Source organism: Penicillium diatomitis, assembly GCF_028827545.1.
Source record: "Penicillium diatomitis strain IBT 30728 chromosome Unknown utg000004l_segment0_segment0, whole genome shotgun sequence".
In the NCBI taxonomy this organism is placed as follows: domain Eukaryota; kingdom Fungi; phylum Ascomycota; class Eurotiomycetes; order Eurotiales; family Aspergillaceae; genus Penicillium; species Penicillium diatomitis.
In genome coordinates, this window is record NW_026623176.1 from 1,492,175 (window position 1) to 1,513,216 (window position 21,042).

The following is a 21,042-nucleotide window of genomic DNA, read 5'->3' on the forward strand; positions in this document are numbered from 1 at the left end:
GCGTGTAAGACCCGTCTCCATCAAGGTTGCGTGAGCTGGGTCCACTTCAAAAAGCTTGGTTGGCCGATGAACGGCAGCAGGCTTGCGTGTTCAAGTGCTGAGCACCGACTTTCGTGCGCGGTATACGTACACAGACCAAGCGATGGTGGACCGTGGAGCCGATGGTACCGAATTGTGGCTCTGAGTGGAGGTGACGATTTGATCCGCAGATGGTAGTTGTGTAGTGAGTACTGTAGCCAGTCACCAAGATGAAGCCTTCTCAAAATAGCATGTGAGCTTCATGGAACGCGAAGAAAGGTCGAGCAAGGGAAGGACTGCGTTTATGATCTGTGGTCATGCAAGTTGATCGTTGTGATTCTCCATGCCTCCATGATCTTTGCTCGTCAAGCGCCTGACAAGCTTTTTGATCTTGTGCACTCGCAGCGGAGAATTCAACGCAAGAGTCCAACGTAAGGGCACAGTATGATTTTAGTATGACCATCCTTAGTTGAGGGCTAATAAGTATCTCAGCATTGATTATGTCAACTAATAGCATCTTGTCAAGCTGAGACATCACCGAGTAATCGGAACTCGGCGGTGTTCGAGATCTGACTCCAGTACGGCGTATGCTTCAATGTTGTCTTCTGCCTGATTGTTCCTGTTGTGAACACCTAGATGCATTTGCGAAAGTCTTTCTCAATGCTTTTCCGGGTGTCTTTCCGTTGCTCTCCACGAGATTCTTCGTGCAAGTCTTTACCCTCGTCTCTGCCGGACGAGACCTTGTCTAGCGGGAAACAGATCCCTACGCCACGCATCCTCTCCACTCCTGACTTTTGCTTATGCAATCTTGCGATTGTTCGGTATTTCCTTCGAACAAATGGAGACGTCAGGCGGGTAGAAGAGCTATCACACGAACACGGTGAATGCCTTGGGATCCTTCAATCTGAACCGCCATAACGTGTGGACCAGATAATTAGCTACAGGCAAGTTTTATTGAATCTGCCGGTCCATACTCAAGAAGAAACCGATCATGTGTGGATAAATGTATTGGAAAATCAATTCAACCATATAAGATGGCTTTCCTCATTGAGATAAAGCCTAATGGGTGAGATACACCCAGTTAGAGAGACCAAGATCTTAATTATGTCGAGATCACTCCTTACATCAAGCAACCGTCCTTGATGCTTGAATGAAGCTCGCTCATCCCCACACGTACTCGACGGAAGCTAGCCTGATTCGAGGACTTGGCTCCTGAAGCATCTGTGCCCGGTGATCCAGAGCGAGCGCCTGTAGTGGCTGGGGAGGCGACCCATGCTGCCGCAGTGGCCGTCCGCTCAAGAGCGTAAACCTCAACCATCCACTCGTACCACACTTTGCGGTCGTCAGTTTGACGATACATGGTAATGACAACCTCACCATTGTCAGGAACATTGAGAGGAGTCTGCGAAAAAAAAAAGGGGGTGCAGTCAGTGTCTGATCATGCTTTGCTTATTTGGGTTCAAAATCGTACCTTGAGAGGGAAGTAAATTGGGAACCAGCTAATCATCGTAGCACTCTTCGCATCCATAGTGACAGGGTTGGTTGAGAGTTCTACGTCTCCGTACAACACAGTCTCAAAATACCCAGCAATACCATGGCATACGCCACGATTCTGTGTGGGGAAGGACAGACGGGTCCGTCGCACATTATGCGCATTCGAGACCGTGGATGAGGTTCGCGACGGGGGTGAAATGTTTCGGTTGGGGTGAGAGAAAGTCCAAGCAGTCTGAACAAAAGGAATCGGGAACTCAGTAGCGGGTGTCGGGGTAGATGTGCCCCCAGAGGAGCGGCTGGAAGAGTGGTGATTCAAGGTCTCGGTCGTCCCAGTTGACTCCGCAGTGGACAGGAAGTCAATCGCGTGAAGCATGACGACATAAGGGGTCTCAGGAGCGGCAGGATTGGAAATACTCTGGTGCGCAATATCGCTGTGTAGCTTCGGAGCAGAAATGGGCGTCATGTGAGCCGAGTAGGATGCAGGAATCGATATTCCATGCTCTGGATGGATTAGGTCATTGATGCCATCGAGACACTCGGGAGATAGCTCATTATCAGCGAACGATCCAAGTAACTCCGAGACGACAATATCAACGTGGGTGTAGTCGAAGGTCCTCGAAGTGAGAGAAGAATCAGGTCCTCCACCTTGTGTCTCATCAACCGATCCCTGCGGCTCATCCCTCGATCCCCGACTCGGCACACGCGGGCCCTTCCAGCTCCGCATATCGGACTGAACAAGACTGACTTTGCCGTCCCAGATATCTTCGTTATGCCGTTGCAGCAAAACAAACGCATTCTGGTTCTTTTCAACCGCCCACAGGTCGATCGCAACCCCAGCGGCTGCGCTGGCCTTGAGGGCTCGCGTGACAAGAGGGCCCCGCCCCGCTCCCACAACTGCAAGAATGACCTTCCCATCAGGATGAGAGGTAGGTTTCTTCTGATCAGACCAGTCTTGCAGAGCTTTGGTGATGGCGCGCTCATACCACTCATACTTGATTGGGTCTTTCTCGAAGACCTCGTATGTGATGCTCTCCAAGTTGACAGTTAACGGCTGCAGAGGTGCTTGGAGGTAATCTTGATAGCCCGTTCCAAATCTTTCGATGGGTGTTCGGGGAGGCTGACGTTCTTGCAAGTTGCGAATGTAAGAGAGATGCGGTGTGGGGTCATGATGTTTTTTGGACGCCTTGAGGCTTGGATAATCGGAACTGGACAGCTGCGATTGCGCCCCTTCAGCTTCCTCTGTGTCTTCAAGCCCTGGAATAGGCCCAACATTGCACAAAATGATCCATGGACGGGTACGCAATCGCATAAGCCGTGCAATGAAGGCCTGGTGGGCTTTAGATAAAACAGGGTACCCCTTTGGATTTTTCAGGAAGGAGGAGGCATCGATTGTGAGCTGATGAACTGGTTCCGAATGCCAGCGCGACTGAACGCACAATGCAGGCAGTTGCTTGGGCATGGAAAGCGCTGTACTTAGGTGTTAGCCCACGCGTCGTCGTAGGGTAGGGGAAAAAGAAGGGAGAGCTGGGATAAAGCATACCAACGACCAACCGGCTGTGATATTTGCAGGTCTTTCTAATCAGATCCCAAGCATCCCAAGTTCCAAACGGATCAGTTTTCGTTGAGCCAGTTGGCTCTGCTTGGAGAAATTCTTGCCGAGCGAAGGGTCCGAGGTCACCCATGTTGTCGACTTCCATTTCTGGATTATCCACCATTCGTAACCAGATATTGAACTGGATGTATGGACCAAGATTCAAAGCATCTTGCACGGCCCGGGCATAGTATACTATGCCTTCCGAATGAATACCACCATGGTGCAATTTAGGGCCCGGTATCAACAGATAGCCAATACCACAGAAAGCAGCATACGCGACCTCCAGCATGAACACTTGACGAGAAAGATCTGCAATTAGGGGGTCCGGTGAACAAAGGTCAATCCAACTGCTCGTCACGCCCACCAGTTGACTTGTCGCCTCATTTGGAGTCAAATTTGAGTCAAGCTTAGTCAATGGCGGAATGATCAGAGGCAGAGTATTCTGCGATGTGGCCCTGGTTCCCAATGGATCCAAGGACGGCAATTGTAACCCTGAGAGATGAGAGGACAAAAGACTCAGCACTCTGGAATGAAAGTGAGTCGTTGTGATTGGCACAGTCAACATGTCATACTGAGGAAATGCACGTTCGGATTAGCAAAATGGACAGGCGAAGACAAATGCCATTTTTTCCAAGGCAAGCACTGACGTTGCTTTCGTGGGCCCGAATGACATGATCGGCAGTCAACTTGAGAGATCGATTTGGCTCATGGTGTCCGATACAAAATACCACCCCCGGATCGTTTACTGGCTCATAGTGGTCCATGTTGATATTGGAGTTTTGGGTGAGTGAAAGTGGGGGTCCAAGTAGAGAGACAGAAAACGCGATCTTCGAATATCTGTCGAATGTAGGAAATGACTGCAGAACTTCGCTCTGAGCCAAAAGTGTATGAGGGTCTCTTAAAGATACTTAGACCCTTTCGTTCGCCAAGTGCATCAAAAACAAGATCCCAAACAATCGACGTTGTTTATTAGCGCTGAACCTTGTGGGGAACGAAAGATTACCGGCAGAATATCTGGGGCGGTCAATTCCGATAAAGATTCTCGGAGGATCGCCGCTCGATTTGCCTATCCGAAGTTTTTTTTATCGGCCGCCGAATTTTGCTTTCCGATCACTTTTCCACCTTTCCTTCAACTTGAAACGCATTCAGCATGGTCGACCGTCGATCAGATTCGGAGGATGGCGCACGCGCCAAGCGCCAGAAGATGGACGCCGGCGATCCTAGGGAAAATCCCTACCTAGCCCACATGTACGAGGATACGGACGGCGCAGACCAAAGCTCCGCCCTGGCCAAATTCAAGCGCCACCAGACGACGGCGTCCTTGGCCATGAAGGCTGAAGACGGAGAGGTCAATCCTTTCAGCGGAAAGCCATTCTCGACCAAATATTTCTCGATCTTGAAGACTCGACGAGATCTGCCTGTGCATGCGCAGCGGTATGTTTGAAGGAGTGAGTCTCGAGGCGCACGAGTTTCTTGTACTAATTACGTTCCTTGTCGTTCTCGGTAGTGATGAGTTCCTCCAGCTGTACCAGCAATCCCAGATCCTCGTTTTTGTTGGTGAGACTGGTTCCGGAAAGACCACGCAGATTCCCCAGTTTGTCTTGTTTGACGACCTGCCCCAAACACAACGCAAAATGGTTGCTTGTACTCAGCCTCGTCGTGTGGCCGCCATGTCAGTGGCTCAGCGTGTCGCGGAGGAGATGGATGTCAAGCTCGGTGAAGAAGTCGGTTACAGCATTCGTTTTGAAGACAAGACAAGCCAAAAAACTATTCTCAAATACATGACCGACGGTATGCTTCTGCGAGAGGCGATGCACGACCACAACCTTTCTCGATACAGCACAATCATGCTCGACGAAGCCCACGAAAGAACCATGGCCACCGATGTCCTCATGGGACTGTTGAAGGAAGTTGTGCAGCGCCGACCCGATCTCAAGATCATTATCATGTCTGCTACTCTCGATGCGCAGAAGTTTCAGCGTTACTTCATGGACGCGCCTCTTCTCGCTGTTCCCGGTCGTACTCACCCAGTCGAAGTGTTCTACACCCCAGAGCCTGAGCAAGACTACGTTGAAGCGGCCATTCGGACAGTCCTGCAGATCCACGCCACCGAGGATGAGGGTGATATCCTTGTTTTCTTGACCGGTGAAGAAGAAATTGAAGACGCTGCCAGAAAGATCTCAATGGAAGCTGAAGAGATGGTTCGGGAGGCCGATGCCGGTCCATTAAAGGTCTATCCACTATACGGTAGTTTGCCACCACACATGCAGCAACGCATCTTCGACCCTGCACCGGCTCCTCTTCGCAAGGGTGGTCGGCCCGGTCGAAAGGTCATTGTCTCCACTAACATTGCCGAAACTTCTTTGACAATTGACGGTATCGTGTACGTTGTGGATCCCGGATTCTCTAAGCAGAAGATCTACAACCCTCGCATTCGTGTCGAGTCCCTCCTTGTCTCTCCCATCTCGAAGGCATCTGCCCAGCAGCGTGCCGGTCGTGCTGGTCGTACACGACCCGGAAAGTGCTTCCGTTTGTACACTGAAGAGGCCTTCAAGAAGGAGCTGATCGAGCAGACTTATCCAGAAGTTCTTCGGTCCAATTTGTCCTCCACTGTTCTTGAGTTGAAGAAGTTGGGAATTGATGATCTCGTCCACTTCGACTTGATGGATCCCCCTGCCCCCGAGACTCTCATGCGTGCCCTTGAGGAACTTAATTACCTCGCTTGTCTCGATGACGATGGAAACTTGACTGAGCTTGGACGATTGGCCTCTGAATTCCCTCTCGACCCTGCTCTCGCCGTGATGTTGATCAGCTCACCGGAATTCTACTGTTCCAACGAGATTCTGTCCATCACCGCTCTCTTGTCTGTACCACAGCTCTTTGTGCGTCCCAACTCGCAGCGTAAGCGCGCGGACGAGATGAAGAACCTGTTCGCGCATCAGGATGGCGACCATCTCACCATGTTGAATGTCTACCACGCCTTCAAGAGCCCTGAGGCCCAGGCAAACCCCAAGCAATGGTGCCACGACCACTTCCTTTCTCTTCGGTCTCTGCAATCAGCGGACAATGTCCGCATGCAATTACTTCGGATTATGGAGCGATCTGAGCTCGAAATGATCTCAACGCCGTTCGAAGACAAGAAGTATTATGAGAATATCCGCCGAGCTCTTTGTGCCGGTTTCTTCATGCAAGTTGCCAGGAAAGAGTCACAAGGCAAGAGCGTGTACACGACAATCAAGGATAACCAAAATGTTTTGTTGCATCCTTCGACTGTGCTGGCTCACGACGCCGAGTGGGTCCTTTATAACGAGTTCGTCCTGACGACTAAGAACTACATCCGCACAGTTACTGCGGTCAAGCCCGAATGGCTATTGGTATGTAACCACGTCCTTTCGATCATTTTTCTTATATTGCAGTCCACTAATACTCGCAACAGGACATCGCACCCACATACTACGATCCCTCCTCCTTCCCTAAGGGTGAAATCCAAACCGCACTCCTACGCGCTCGTGATAGACTCGCACGCAAAGAGAAGATTCGTGCTGAGAAGCGACGATAAACGATTATGATTGCGATGGCTTCGGTGACCAATCGCATTTCCTCCTTGTTATAGATTCCCTTCACGCGCAGCATAAATTAGGTTTGGAAATAGATGCCTTGGCACAGAAGCTAGACACATCATCATTCACCCCGAGCACCTTTTCGCGCAAGTACTTGTTGCCACTTCGCCGAAACTATCATCTCTTGTAAACTCGACAGTATCCATTCACCTAGTCCTGAATGCAGACTGAAATCCACATCAAGCGGGTTGGTGACCTGTATATAGTTACTGAGAAGTCGAATGGCCACTTTACGTGAACATCTGACCCTGGCTTGCGGCGTCCCGAACCTGAGTCCCTCGACATTCGTCGCGTTGGTATATCACTACCTACGTATATGACTACGTGCGAACGTCCCTTTGCGCAGCACAATAGGCGCTTTCTTTTCATCGTCGCTTCCTACCGCAGCAGGAAAAGAATCCAAGGATATTGGAAGCAGCATGTTTCATTCCGTACATTGCACGTAATTTGAAGATAACGTATCATACAGGATCGAATAATTTACATCTACCTTTACCCAAAATCTCATGCCCGTCCAGCAGCGCTCTGAGATGACGCAGGAACGGGTTTCCCCTTGCTCATGCGGGCCCGACTCGTTTTCTTTGAATGGCCCTGTGTCAGCTGGTGGTTTTGAGCGTCAACAGTGCCGATGGCATGATCTTGAACGAGGGCAGGTCCCATCATGACTTGCGCTGGGCGAAACGAGAAATTGGATGACGGCGCGGCGTGCTCGTCACGCTCAATTGGCGTCGGGATGCGTTCAAATTCGACGCTCATCGACGTTCTTCGAGACTCTGAAGATGAGACGCGGGAGTCTTGATGTGTACTTTGAGATTTTGTTGTTTCAGAGGATTGTATGAGAGAATCTTCATACTCCAAATCATGGTGAATGTCTTTCTTGAAAGAAGCCTCAATGTGGTGCTTTCGCATCTCAAACACTAATTGTCGGAGCTGGGATACTTCATCCCTCAGCGCGGCAATTTCACCGCTTGAGGACGGTTGATTTAGTGTGGCGTTTGCGGGATCCGTTACTAAATGTCTGCTCGTGGAATGCTCACTGGTTTGGGGAAGAGCAGCAGACAGGGATTCATGCGCATGAACAGTGGCAAGCCGATCGAGCTTTCGTTGTGTGAGGTCACTTTCAGCTGTCTCAAGATGGTTCAGTTGCTGACCAAAGTCATGCGCAAAGTCGTAGCATTTCTGCCACAGAGGTCGTGATAAGTTGTGATGTGGTGTCATTTCAGCGGCCTTTTTCCATCGTCGGCCTTCCTGGTCCACGATGGGCGTGATATCATTGTGCTGAGAGGGAATATTCGGGTTAAAACCGCAATGCACAGCAGCTGATATGAGGCTCTGAGAGACTTCCTTCTGGCAGCACGAGTCACAAAGATGCACCATATATAACAGCAAACGCTCAACAAGCCGTGGAGACAGATCCGTGGACGACACAAGATAGGTGACTGCTCTCTTCAGAGCACTAAGGCCCCTTTCCCAGTCCTGGCGGATGCTGTAGAAGCGAATATAGGTGAACAATGTGTTGAAATTGTCAAAAAAGCCTGACTTTCTCGCAGCCTGGAGCCAGGCATCTGCTCGGTCTGGCTGATTAAATCGCAAAGCGGCCGCAATAAGCTCTGTGTAGATTACAGTGCTGCTGCCATAGAGTGGCGGAACAACAGTGGTCAACCCATTAATCTTGCGCCTCCTAAATAGACCAATCGTCCCCAAATTGACGGTGTAGCCTTCGCCACTTAACATCTGGAGGAATAGGTCGAAGTCTTTTAAGTTCTTGGATTTGCGGAAGAATGAGATGATTGTCACGATGAGCGAGGTGCTCAGATAGAAGCGATTAGGAAGAAGTGACTGCAGTAGGAGGTCGTTGAGATCGTTTTGGCGCGTTTGCGTAAACACAATAAGCAGCTCTCGGAAAGCTGCCGTGCGGTCCGGGTCTGCCGACTTCATCAAATTCCCTGAGATTCGAAGCAGCAGTTCCTGCAGTGACATCTGCTGATTTGTGAACAGCTGAACGTACTCCCGTAGCTCATCGTCAAGTCTACGGTCATTGTCTCTTCCTTCTTCGGAGCGCATCGCATTGAAGTCCTGAATAACTTCGGAAAGATCCACATTTCGCTTGTGTAGAAGTGCGTTCATCTGCCGCCGTACAATGTTCAATTCGTTCAAGAGATTATTGACATCGACAGAAGGGACATCGAAATCGGCTCCGTAGTTCATCGGTAGACCGGCATATTTGTGAGCGATCGATGGTCGGAGTAGAATCCTGATGGCGAATTGTTTCAGCGCAAGCTTCTGCACGGCTTTGATGCGTGCAGTGTCTCCGACAACCCATTCCGGAAGGGCTTCGTTCATTGCCGCTCGCAACGCGCTCGCCTCCGCTTCCTGTAGATCGAGATGACCAAACTCTTCCGTCGAAACATTCTGATCAATTTGGGGGTTCTGGCTACCAAGGCGGCGTGCGGTGTGCAAGAACCTCGAGGGGTGACTTAAATTTGTTCGCTGGCGTAGTCTTGGAGAGGAGACAACGCCACCAAAACCCTTGTCATATATGATGCGATTGATACTCCTGTTCTTCCTGCGCGACAAAAGGGATTCAAGGAGTCGTTGTTCTTCGTCCACAAGTTCGGTCACCTCCGCCTTAACCGCCGCAATTTTCTCCGCAAGGTCATCCCGACGCTTAGTCTTCGCCTTCGCATCCGCAAGAGCAGCCGCTGCAAATATGCTGGTATATAGAGCGGTAACAGAGTTCCCGATTCTCAATTTTCTCTTGCTGGCGGCTGTTGCCGATCGCGAAGTGACGCTGTTGGCAACGGTACTCAAGCATGACACACACCGGCAGGATGTCTGCGACGGGGCGGCGCGGGACCACATACTCTGCATTATCGAAGCATTTCTGTCTAGGAGTCTCTAGCGATAAGTGTAGTCGAGGAGATTTTCGACGTCCCAGGATAAGTCGAAAAGTCGTGGATTGGTATGCCGTGCTCAGATCATGCGGTCCGGAGGTGAGAGGCTGTGGTGAAATTCCGGCGCGGCCCAAATTTCACGGTGCAAACACTGCAAACAAGCTGTCGGTACCTCCATAGTGTCCCCTGTTGCGTTCGTACTTCGGTCATGGAGCGATAAAGAAACGCAACCTCCACATTCTGTTCTTCGATTCGGAAAATATACAATGGTATCGCGTCTACTTCTTATCACTGCCAGCGTGCTTGCGTTGAGTAGTGGCATCGTCAGCGCTCATGGAACACACTCCAGCGATGGCAAGCCCCCTTCCGACGACTGGGCCACGAGACATATGATAGGTATGGAAGACATGACTTCATTTGCAGTATCGAAGAATTTGCTGAACTAACTGTCGATCATTAAATCAGAGGAACACCACATTGAAGGCTTTGATGCGCTATCATTCTTCACATTACACGATTACGACTCCTCTGGCTCATGGACTCCAGACGAGGTTCGCAAAACGTACGGCCTCGATGATGAGTCCAACAAAAGCGCTTCTGAGTCAAGCAAAGAGTCTGCCGTCCGGGCTGTCTTCGATTTGTTTGACCCCCGACACACAGGCCTGATCAGCCGCGACAATTTCGTCAAGACAATTGCCGCCGGAACGCGTTTGCCCGACCTCGGCTTCGGACCCGGTCACCACGGCGATCTGGAGTACGAGTACGAGATCCACCACTTCGAGAAATTCCACGGTGATGATGCGAAGGAAGAGGATCTGACGCATCCCGAAGACATTGAGCATTTCCGCCTGCATGATGAGTTGGAGGCTGCCCAATTGCGACTCGACAAGCTGGAGGATATGCAAATTGTGGAAGCCAATATCCCCTCCAAATTTCGACGTGGGAACTAAGAGGGATACCTCCTTTTTCACGTCCACTTTCACGTCCTGTAAATAGACTCTGTCGCATCGGTTTTGATGGGTGTAATGAATCAATGATCGATTACGTTTCCATTCGCCAGGTGAATTGCCATTTTCGTAATGGGTACAGATCGAGTCCCATCAGACGGTCGTGCTCGTTAACTTATGCTGTCGGGAAATAGCAGCACATTCATCTCTTCTTGAGATGGCCACCAATGCGACCACATGCCTTGCTCATGAGCATACGTGCTGACCTCGGTCAGCAGGTCATTGAGCGGTGCATCTAGATCTAACGAATCCGATGCAGTGTTCGTCATCGGGGTGGTGCCAGAGGTCGAAGGGTCTGTTGCACGTTCAGCGCCTTCTATTTCTTGTATGTATTGGTGCGAGCGATCCACGACTCGGAACTCGTGGATGGATTGATGAAGGATGTCGAAATCCTTCCTCGATTTTCCCTGGTATCGCGCTCTATCTGAGCTTGCTCTCTCGTAAAGAAGGGACGCATGTTTAATTGTGGTCATCTTCAGGTCGGCAGGATAGTAGGGCAGTAGGTCAGTGATGGGGGTTCATCCTCGACAGGGTATCGATGCAGGCTCACGATGACTTACCCAGCTCTCGCCAAGCTTCCATTCATGCCGAAAACCCTCAAGATAGGCGAGGCAATATTGCAGGTGTTGTTCAGCCTGAGGACTTCGGCCCAGGTTCATCTGTGGAAATTTGGAGACATAAAGATTCATGTACGCGGCTGAGAAGGCGCAGAATCCCACAAATGGTGTCAACAGCTCCGACCCGCACTCTGCAGCCTCATGCAGAATTCTGGCGATATGTTCAGTAGCTCCGAACATTTCAAGGGCGCTTCGATCCCACCATCCGGGAGGAGCCTCCGCTTGAAGTCGAGGATGGTCCACAGGGCCCCTTGGGACTGTTTCTGAAGTTGGTAAGAACGGAAAATATTCGCGATGTAGCATGACGGTGCTGGTGGCAAGTGTATAGATTAGTCTCCGTCTCCAGAGGTCGAGATTGATGGGCACAACACACCAAAGATAATAGATCAGATTCACGTATGTAAAAGACTCTCCGTATCCGAGTGTAATGTGAGCCACAACAGAGTTCTGCGGATAATGGAGGCGATGGTGTTGATTCGCGCGCCATTCCTCGAGACGCTCTCGAGTATTGGACCATGGTGATCCAGGCACCCATGGGCAATTCCTAGGTGCGCACATTTCTGGTGCTCGCCGCCCATCGTTGAGGACAAAGGTCATCACATGTGTCCATATGTCGAAGCCCGCTACCAGAACTTCGAATGCTTGCGTGATATCTAGCAAATGAGAATTACGATTTTGCAGAGTCGCAAGACTTTGGACCATACTGCTTCTTTGTGAGGTCGAGTCGGTACCAAAAGCGAATTCGACTGCGGAAAATGGGCGCAGAACTTTGATCTTCTCCATCTCGGACAAGGGAAGCATGGGCGGGTTATAGGTGCCAGAACTAATGAGCCGCTCCATGATGAAGCATGCCCACATTGTTCGATTTTGGACTGCCGAATTGATGGCTTCTTGACTGGGATCTTGATTGCCAGACGCTTGTGGATCAGCAGGATACGGTGCGATATGGAGGCTGTTGATGGCTTGCATGATGCGAATGGCAATTCCTGAAGCTATTAGCGCGCGATCTTCAACTGTCCCACACAGTAGGACATGAACTAACCGCAGTATATCCAAGCTCGGTGGAATTCACGCGATCCCCATTCGAAGAGGCCCATGACCAGCAGAGCCTGTGCGACTTGAAGCCTCGGCGCCTGGAAGGAGCTATGAGCCAACATGCCTCGGGCATAAGACGCATATTCCTCTCTAGACAAAAGATTTTCCAGTCCAACGAGATTCGATTGTTTGAAGTAGCAATGAGTGACCGAAAGAATTGCTGCCAGTAGTGTTCTGGTATCATTGTGGCACGTGGTCTGGAGCTCTTGCATGAAGCTGGGTAGATGCAGAATGCCGAGCTCCGGAAATTTGTTAATGAAGATATTCAACACTTTCAGTACAATACTCGGCGACAGGGTACGGATATGCTCGTGAGTAGCATTTTCATGTCCAGCATGGGCAGATGCCTGGCCTTGAACAATTCCAGCATCTTGGGAAGGAATCCCTGAAATTGGTCGCCGATTCAGAACAGGCTCATGTGATAATCCAGAAGGTGAGCTGCTTGCTATCTCATGCGAGTCCACGGCTCGAGCTTGATCAGGACGCCTGTGGGGTCTGCTAAAAGGTCTGCTCTGTGGTCTGCTAAGAGCACAGTCCAGGATGCCGCTTCGCTGACATTTTCGACAAGGCGCCTTGCCTGTGTTCACACATTTGATCTTTGATCGCCTGTGATGCGTAAGTAACTTTTTCGAAAGCAACAAGTCTAGAATCGACAACTGACCGGCAAAATTCACATGAAAGACTTGAGCGCATTATAGGATATGACAGATGGGTCAGCCCACCTTAGTACCTAGCCTTGGCTGGCTCGACAGCTATACAAGCATTCGATGCGCCGGATCAGCGTCGGAACTCGGGAATGAAGACGCTGTCAAAGCCGATCATGCTGAGTCATCTTGTCCAGCCGGCCCGCAGCTGAGCCGAGCCCTCCAGCCCGTATGCACCTCAAAGTCTCAGGACTCAGATCATCTTCATCTTGTAGATGAACAGTCCTTGCGAGACTTCTATCAATGAAGATTCAATCATGATCAGCACGGATCAATCAGGACATATGAATCTAATCTTATGTCTGAATATCAATACCCCAAGATTGTGTAGTACAAAGTGAGGCCAGTGTATACATTTGGTCATTGAATGCAATTTAAATACGGTCGTGAAAATATTTGATCAGATATCTTAAGGTAGGTGAAATAGGTCTTACAACGCCCGCAAGGATAACAAAGTCTTGCGTATATCAAGGTTCCCGCCGGTAGAGGAGAAGCCGAATGTGTATAATTAGACAAAGGACATGAATTGGGCATTGATGAAATGAATACGGAACATTGATCGATAGAGAGACGCTAGCGCTTGACAAGGTAATGCGGGGGAATATTGACGAAGAATCAATGAAGAAAAAAGAGATCAGTGAACGAGTGAACGGTCTTGAGCAACAAAGCAATGAAGTAAGCTGGAATGTGTAAATCATGGATTGCGCATTTCAAGCAGCCAAGACGTTTTGCAAGGTACAAGGCAACTAAATGCAGACTCGTAGCCACTACCCGAGAGCAGAATTGGAGGCCCTGACAGCCAAGCTCTGCCGCAAACATGCAATGAGGAGGAGATGAAGACGGGCGTTCTTCGCAGCAGTAAGGACAAGATGGCCAACTAGGATATACGGCATCTAGAAAGGAACGCGCAGAGGCGCAGATGATAAATCATGATCCTTGAACAAGTTGCTCTTAGTAATCCACAGACGGATGCCCCAGTTTATCGACCGAGTCGATGACCCTGAGTACAAGTTATCATGTCAGTTAGGTCCATAGAGAGCGGGTTTGAGTAGCAGTTTTGCTTACGAGTATTGTTTCGTGAGTGTCCCTTCTCCACCTTTGGACAAATCGATATTGAAGACGTAGAAGTTGCCATCACTGGTGACGACCATAACTTGCGGCGTGTTGCTGCTCATGGCGACAACACTTCTGAGCGGTCCATTGCTGCCACCACTGCCTGTACTTTGAGCAGATCGAGGAAGCTTGAACCAAGCAAAGTCTCGCGCGGGCTCCCACATCTCACTGACCCCCTTCGGCAGGTATCCGCCCACTTTGGCAGCGACTACTCCGCCAACATTCTGTGAAGTCCGGCGGATCATGCCCATCAGGGTGCCATTGTGCTTTCTGGCTGCAAGGTCGGCGCTGCTTTCCCCGTTGTTCTCATCGTCGTCATGGTGTCCATATAAGCTGCTGGCCGATTGCGAGTCGCGGCCTACTGGTGAGTGGGCGGATGAGCCATCCGAAGTGGGTCCCTGCTGGGTCAGCTTGAACAAGTGAATCGTCTCTGTCGAAGACGAGACGCAGAGCAAAGTGGAGGTCGTGTTGAAAGACATGCTATAGATGCGGGAGGGCATTGATCCTCGTCGAAACTGATAGAGCTTGTGACCATCGGGAACGGAAAAGACTCGAATGATGGTGCCCTTATCCGAGGCAGTGGCGAGCAGCGTGCCATCGCTATTCAATGTGATGCAGGCAAGTGGAGAACGGTGAGCTTCGATGACATTGATGGCTTCCAACTTGACGGCGTCGAAGATCAAGACGTCTCCGGTAGTGGGGGAGACATGTGATGTCCCGGGGGGAGCATGTGCAGGCTGTTTGATAGTCGTTGGAGCCTTTTGCGGCAGTGGGTATGCCATATAGCAATTTTCTGATGAGGGCGCCAAAGCGCAAATAGCTGTTACATGTTAGAGATGGCGTTGTCCAGCCTTGACACTTGAAGCCTTACCATGCGGGTTTGGTGAGGTGTCGATCGTTGATAAGAGCCCCATCGTTTGAATGTCGTAGAGATAAATCTGGTCTTCGAGCACGATAACCAAGCGCTTCCGGTTCAGCTTCACGGAGAGCACGGTCGTGGGAAAGGTGAGTTCGCATATCGTGCTTTGACGCTGCTCGGGGAAAGAATATACATCAGACACGCTATTCCAGGCTAATCAACCAGCATAATGCTATCGACGGTGAAAGTCTTGCGGGTGCAGACTCCGGACGAACCTTGGTGTTCGTGATTTGGAGGCGCCGTGGGGAGAGAATCAGTGCGACTAGGGAGGTCGAAAAGAGCATCTCGATAACAGCGATGTTGCCTTCTTTTGTTTCATAACTCTTAGCAAAGGGATCGGTGGTGAAAATGCGAAAGCCCTTGGACGTCGCTGGTCATGAGTCAGTGATGAGGCGACAAAATGGTACGCGAAAGCATGAAGTGAGGACACTAAGAGAGACTCACCTACCGCCAGGTAGCTGTAGTCCTGGTTGAAGGTCACAAAATTCATCGCCATTGTCGATGAGATGCGTGATGTCACCGGAGCTCAAAAGTCACTGCGGAGAAATTGTACCCCGCTTGGTGGTGACGCGACGGGTGTTGGTTTGGTGCACTGTCAATATCGGCCCTGAAGCACTTGGGTCTTATTCATTGTCTAAAATGATGAGCCAGGAAAGAGCACCCTAGACGTATCAAGTACAAGCGACGCAAATGATCAGGCTCGAGGCAACCTTAGGAGAACCCTTTGTCGGCGCAAGCGAGTTCGCCGAGGCGCTTGGGCCACACCTTGATACTCCACCGCCCGCCCGCGGATACTCATCTTTCCCTTATCATCATGCAATCAATGCTTATCGTCTATTCAGCCGCATTTGGCTGAATCTCTACTCGAGAGGGAATTTAGATCAGCGGCGTCGATTGAAGCTTAGAATTACAAAATATTGGAAGATCATTCCTCACCATAAATATGCGGGCCACTCTTGCCGGCTCAACTCTTTTTTGGCATCTCATGAGAGACGATGCTTTGTGAACTCGAATGAAGTACGAGACACGATTATTGACCTTGATCCTGCAGGACTGGAGATGAAAATTTACCACAATGCGCGAGACGTGTCATGAAACCCCCTATTGAGCTCATATCAACCTGACGCAAATGCCAGTAGCTCTGGGTATACAGGTAACACTTTCAACTTTTGTGATTCAGTATAAACTTTGCACTAAGGTATTTGCCTGAGTATTCGCTTCGACTGCGAAGGCCATTTAACTGTGTCTTTTTGGCAAGAGCTTCATACGACTTCGTGTATCAATTCAGCGAATTTTAAAGATTTGGCAGTCGAGGTGACGATGGAAGTCGTCATGGGCAAGTACTACACAGCACACGCTCCACACACGATGAATTACATTTCAGAGGCCCTGAGATATAGACTACAGTCCATTCTGAAATTCAAGTCAGCACCAGGACGAAAGTTCAGTTTTCCTTGCGTACATAATTTGGATTCCCTCCTTAAGCACGAGCTATGGCGAGAGTGAGAGAAACTGCAACCGCACTCGGGTTGGAGATTACACCGAGCAGCAAGGCCAGCGGGAACTCATCGCCATCCTGACTATTAAAGGATCGGAATCGATGCATAGAGATTCCAGCGGATGACTCGGGCCCAAGTGGCTCTCGTGCTATAGCATACCGAGTCAGTTGCGCAACCGACTGGGGTTGTCACGCAGAGCATAATAGTGTGCCTATGTGGCGATCACATGATGATCAGAACGACACCAGTAGGGTACCAGTCAAAAGGGGGAAGGGGGAGGACCATCAATTCCTGAAGTTGTACGAGCAATGGACTGCTAGAATTGATTTATACGCTATTTATGGTCCCCTGAATCTGATTTGTTTCGGGCGCTGGACAGTCTACGGTGCTTAGGAGGGATCCTTGGTTTCTTTTTGGATTTCTGTTTCATATTGGATTTCGTGGCCTTGCCGATGCAGTAGTGTTTTTGAGCTGGACTGTCACTGCGCATGCTTCGACAAGATTACGTTCGCCTCCATTGAAGGTCTCCCTCTGTCGGCCGCCTCATACCGAGCTCAAGGGTTCAAAAACTCCCTATTTATTGAATCAACACATGAAGCCGCCCATCTCCACCCGTTAACCCTTTCTAAATCATACTCCCTCTGAGCGAGGGACATTTCTCAGCAGATCATGTGTAACGCAAGCCGACAGCGCTGTGGATTCCGGTCCAAGTTCATGCAGCCTGCCGTCAGGCATCATCAGCATAGCCGGTAGGGGGCGGAGGACATGGGGATATGATCATCAGACCAAGAAAGACATCTCCATCACCGGGCGTGGCGAACCAAATGATCGGGCAACGGGTCATGGTGAGTTCATGTTAGGGGTAAAGTATGGTGAGCAGTAGAATGAGATGTCATTGCTAAGGTTAGCACGTTCGATGACATTGATGGCTTGGATGCTCTTTCTGGGTCGGGTATTGCATTGCAGGCGCTATGTGGAGATGAACTTCAGGGCAAATGGTGGAAAGAGCGAAACCTTTGTAATTATGGTAACGAGTACGAATTGTCTCCCAGTTCACGTGTGAGGGTATTCAGCTCTATCAAGTCAGAATTAAGGCCGCGGTGCAGACTACTTCACTCTCAAGGGGGCGCGAGTCAGCAGTATGGAAGTAGGGAATCGAGTTGCATACCTGATTTTTGTCTATCGAGATCCGTCTTGGCAGGGCCTAGTGCCTACCTACTACATGAGCAGGTCACCTGAATCTAATGCAGACAACGAATACTTTGGTTATGCCCAAGCCAGAGGTCCTGATTGGAGGGTGCGGGATGTGTGGGAGACGGACAACAAGCTGGACACGGTAAGCTTACCGAATCTTCCAGTACCCAAGATACAAGATTTGCTAATCTATGAGACAGACGATTAGGGCATGACTCGATGGGCAGATTGGGTAATGAGGCATCCTCCGCCACATGATGCCACTTGTTTTGATGGGCAAGCAGCAAACATCTCTCCCTGGATAAGTAAATGAGATTACTTGAGGTTCTATTACATATCTCCCCACGAATCAGTGTCGCTGAGGGACGAATGGATGCATTGAAGCGTAGCAGACAGCGCGCTTTGGGCGACGGTAACTGTAGTGAACCGAACTTCGCTGGCAGGGCTGTGTTCTCCTCTGGCCAAAGAGGGTGCGCAGTCACCATTCATTCGCCGCGAAATTATCTCCCACTCGATGGAGCGACGGGAGGCGTGCCTGTCGCCATCATCCGATATGTACTAATGATGTTGTCACGTGTAGGACTGAAAGAGTGAAGGTCAGGTAAGGTAGAGTCCACGTTCGAGCGGGCCCCATATCTGGGGGTACGTCCGGTACCTCGCTGATCCTGAGCCGTGGGCATTTGACAAGCATCATCATAGATGCCCCGCACCGGCGCCGTTCTCCGGGAGTAAGTCAGCAGCCGGTCCTCGGTAGAGTCGGTACCCAGAGAGAAAGAATGTTGCAACCCCACCCTGCGTTCAACAATAGAGGGAGGGAATCCCCCGATCACAGGGACGATCCGGGGTCAACCTCCCACATCTCCAACACATCGGCGCCATTATTATCTCTGGGAGCGGAAAGCAAGTCTCGATCCTAGCACGGGCCACACGAGGACGAATCATGGACCACAGAAGCGAAAACTCTGAGCTAAACTAACCGGACCATCGCCGCTCATGTCGTCAGGCCGGACCGTCTTCCACACTCCCCCGGTCGGGGATATTGCGTAATTCACCTGTTACACGAGGTGATCTTCGGTCCACAAACAGTCGTGGATGTGTTATCGGCATATCACTATCAATCTCGCTGGGCAGTTCTGCGACTCATGTACCGAGGGCCTGGAAATGATATCGCTCTTGTGTGTTCCGTGAATCAGAAGGATGGTCGTCAAATTGACTTTCCAGCTCAACCCATGGGTCTTGCCCAGGAAAGCATGTCCGCGCGGGTGATTCCATGGGCCCACGAGTCCCGAGGATAGTCAGAATCCCGCATGCGTGAGCTGTGCTGCATGGTGGATGTAGCTGCTACATTCATGGAAAGTATCCGTAGCATTCGACCGAGTCCCGACTGTAGTTCTGCCCGACCGTCGTGAGGGTCCCCCACGGGCAAAGCTGGGGCGACCACTCTGGGGCTGACTGTGAAGAGGCGGCTGCTGCCCGGTGGGTGCTTCGTGTGCAGTCGCGGCCCGGGCAAAGTGTGGTCCATATGTGTGGAGAGGGCTTTTTGTGTTGTTTCCACTTGTCAGCATTCACGAGTTGGCGTCCCGCAAAATGTCAAGTGTAGCCAGCAGAGGGGTGGGTTTGAGAGCAGAGATCCATCATGGCGCCAGTGAGACTGGTGGAGGTGATGTACCGTAAATGCAGATGCAGGTGCAGATGCAGGTGCGGGTGCAGATAGGATCATAGGACTACTCCTCTGGGACAATAGTGCTCTGGAGAGTCGAGTCCCACTCCGGATGGGTGGATGCACGGGCGAGGCCAGCAAGGCCGAGAAGCCAGGTGCGCAGAGGGGCTGGTGGTGCAGCCACGATGGAGAGAGCGCGGCTGGAAGGTCCCACACGAGACACCCGAGGACGAAGGTCAGAATCTCAGCGTCATCAAACGAAACACTCGGCGATAGAGAGATTCATTGGCGAAATGTAGTGATGAGTGGAGGGGGGTTGAGAGGCCGAACTCAAAGAGGGGCAGAGAGCAAGAGAGCTTGATGGACAGATGGGAGTTTATCCCCGAGACACTCAAAAATCATGGCAGTCCAGTACTACGACTACTACGACTACTACGACTACGACTACTACTACTACTACTACTACTACTACTACTACTACTACTACTACTACTACTACTACTACTACTACTACTACTACTACTACTACTACTACTACTACTACTACTACTACTACTACTACTACTACTACTACTACTACTACTACTACTACTACTACTACTACTACTACTACTACTACTACTACTACTACTACTACTACTACTACTACTACTACTACTACTACTACTACTACTACTACTACTACTGCTGCTGCTTCGGTAGTACTAAATTACTACGACTCCCTTGTAGGGTGCCTTCACAACGCAGGCAAGATACATCCATTCACGTACGGTGCTCCGATACTTTGAGCCATTCACCTGATCGGTCGGGATCTATGTCCTGGCATGTCTCCCACACTTTGATCAGACGGAGAAAGTGTTGGAGGGTAAGTGTGACTGACCCTGGAGACTCGACGACTGAGACGGTCGATAAGGCAACCAAGTACGGTTCGGTGACTTATCTAGACTTTCCGAGCTCTCCATAACACATATCAGATTACGGTTCATGTGTGGGTGGAATTGGGGGAAGACTCCATCAAGCAGTGAATACTATAGTAGTTGCAACTTACTAGTCACTGACTAGTAGTCAGTAGTCACGACTCACGAGTGTGCCGGGAGAACAGGAAATAGAAAAACAGGGATCTGTCGTGTACTGTAGCTCCATCAAGGTCTCCTCTGGAGCCTCTGGAACCTCTGGAACCAAAGTGGAGACAGTCCGTGAGATGGAGCCATGGGCGGGACCAAGCCGAACGAGATGCTGACGCCGATGATAAGTTACACCGTCGGCATGTACCTTTGACCGTCACGGGACACAACTGAAGGATTGAGTATCACTATCAGTACCCAAGCTTGTTACAACTTACAACTGAAGTGTATTGTTGATGGTCACAGTTTGAACCCTAACAGTCGATTTGAACTATATCCCCGTTCCCCTAACACCCTGAACTAGGAAGTCTGTCAGTAACATCATGGATCGTGGGCAAGATGTGTATATGATTGTAGGTCATTAGAGTGCAGGGACTATTGAGTACTGGGAATACTCTCCCTCTTATCACTAGCAGCAGTAATCGCCGTATTTAACGCCTACCGAGCATGACTTGATTAGTGATTTCAGTAAGTACTAAGTTAGTACTAG

The 21,042-nt window shown here is 50.3% G+C and overlaps 7 protein-coding genes across 7 annotated transcripts; 3 read left to right on the forward strand and 4 right to left on the reverse strand.

The window, feature by feature from the left end:
• Window positions 1-1,138: 1,138 nt before the first annotated feature.
• On the reverse strand, window positions 1,139-3,870 carry N7539_003810 (protein arginine N-methyltransferase; the record flags this gene model as incomplete). The annotated part of the gene is made up of 4 exons (XM_056933412.1): window positions 1,139-1,420; window positions 1,490-2,979; window positions 3,053-3,677; window positions 3,754-3,870. 4 exons carry the CDS (start codon window positions 3,868-3,870, stop codon window positions 1,139-1,141), a joined length of 2,514 nt encoding a protein of 837 aa, XP_056790953.1.
• A 386-nt stretch (window positions 3,871-4,256) lies between these two features.
• N7539_003811 (DEAH-box ATP-dependent RNA helicase PRP43) lies at window positions 4,257-6,665 on the forward strand (the record flags this gene model as incomplete). Its single annotated transcript, XM_056933413.1, has 3 exons — window positions 4,257-4,540; window positions 4,614-6,480; window positions 6,543-6,665. The coding sequence occupies 3 exons, from the start codon at window positions 4,257-4,259 to the stop codon at window positions 6,663-6,665; spliced, it is 2,274 nt and encodes a 757-aa protein (XP_056790954.1).
• Window positions 6,666-7,230: 565 nt separating this feature from the next.
• N7539_003812 (uncharacterized protein) lies at window positions 7,231-9,597 on the reverse strand (the record flags this gene model as incomplete). Its single annotated transcript, XM_056933414.1, has 1 exon — window positions 7,231-9,597. One exon carries the CDS (start codon window positions 9,595-9,597, stop codon window positions 7,231-7,233), a length of 2,367 nt encoding a protein of 788 aa, XP_056790955.1.
• Window positions 9,598-9,886: 289 nt separating this feature from the next.
• On the forward strand, window positions 9,887-10,570 carry N7539_003813 (nucleobindin SSP120; the record flags this gene model as incomplete). Its single annotated transcript, XM_056933415.1, has 2 exons — window positions 9,887-10,016; window positions 10,086-10,570. 2 exons carry the CDS (start codon window positions 9,887-9,889, stop codon window positions 10,568-10,570), a joined length of 615 nt encoding a protein of 204 aa, XP_056790956.1.
• Window positions 10,571-10,737: 167 nt separating this feature from the next.
• On the reverse strand, window positions 10,738-13,032 carry N7539_003814 (uncharacterized protein; the record flags this gene model as incomplete). The annotated part of the gene is made up of 4 exons (XM_056933416.1): window positions 10,738-11,100; window positions 11,188-12,230; window positions 12,287-12,945; window positions 13,001-13,032. 4 exons carry the CDS (start codon window positions 13,030-13,032, stop codon window positions 10,738-10,740), a joined length of 2,097 nt encoding a protein of 698 aa, XP_056790957.1.
• A 962-nt stretch (window positions 13,033-13,994) lies between these two features.
• On the reverse strand, window positions 13,995-15,571 carry N7539_003815 (phosphoinositide binding protein ATG18; the record flags this gene model as incomplete). The annotated part of the gene is made up of 5 exons (XM_056933417.1): window positions 13,995-14,043; window positions 14,109-14,976; window positions 15,028-15,187; window positions 15,291-15,445; window positions 15,520-15,571. The coding sequence occupies 5 exons, from the start codon at window positions 15,569-15,571 to the stop codon at window positions 13,995-13,997; spliced, it is 1,284 nt and encodes a 427-aa protein (XP_056790958.1).
• Window positions 15,572-19,828: 4,257 nt separating this feature from the next.
• Window positions 19,829-20,392, forward strand: N7539_003816 (uncharacterized protein; the record flags this gene model as incomplete). The annotated part of the gene is made up of 2 exons (XM_056933418.1): window positions 19,829-20,194; window positions 20,330-20,392. 2 exons carry the CDS (start codon window positions 19,829-19,831, stop codon window positions 20,390-20,392), a joined length of 429 nt encoding a protein of 142 aa, XP_056790959.1.
• Between the last annotated feature and the right edge of the window lie 650 nt (window positions 20,393-21,042).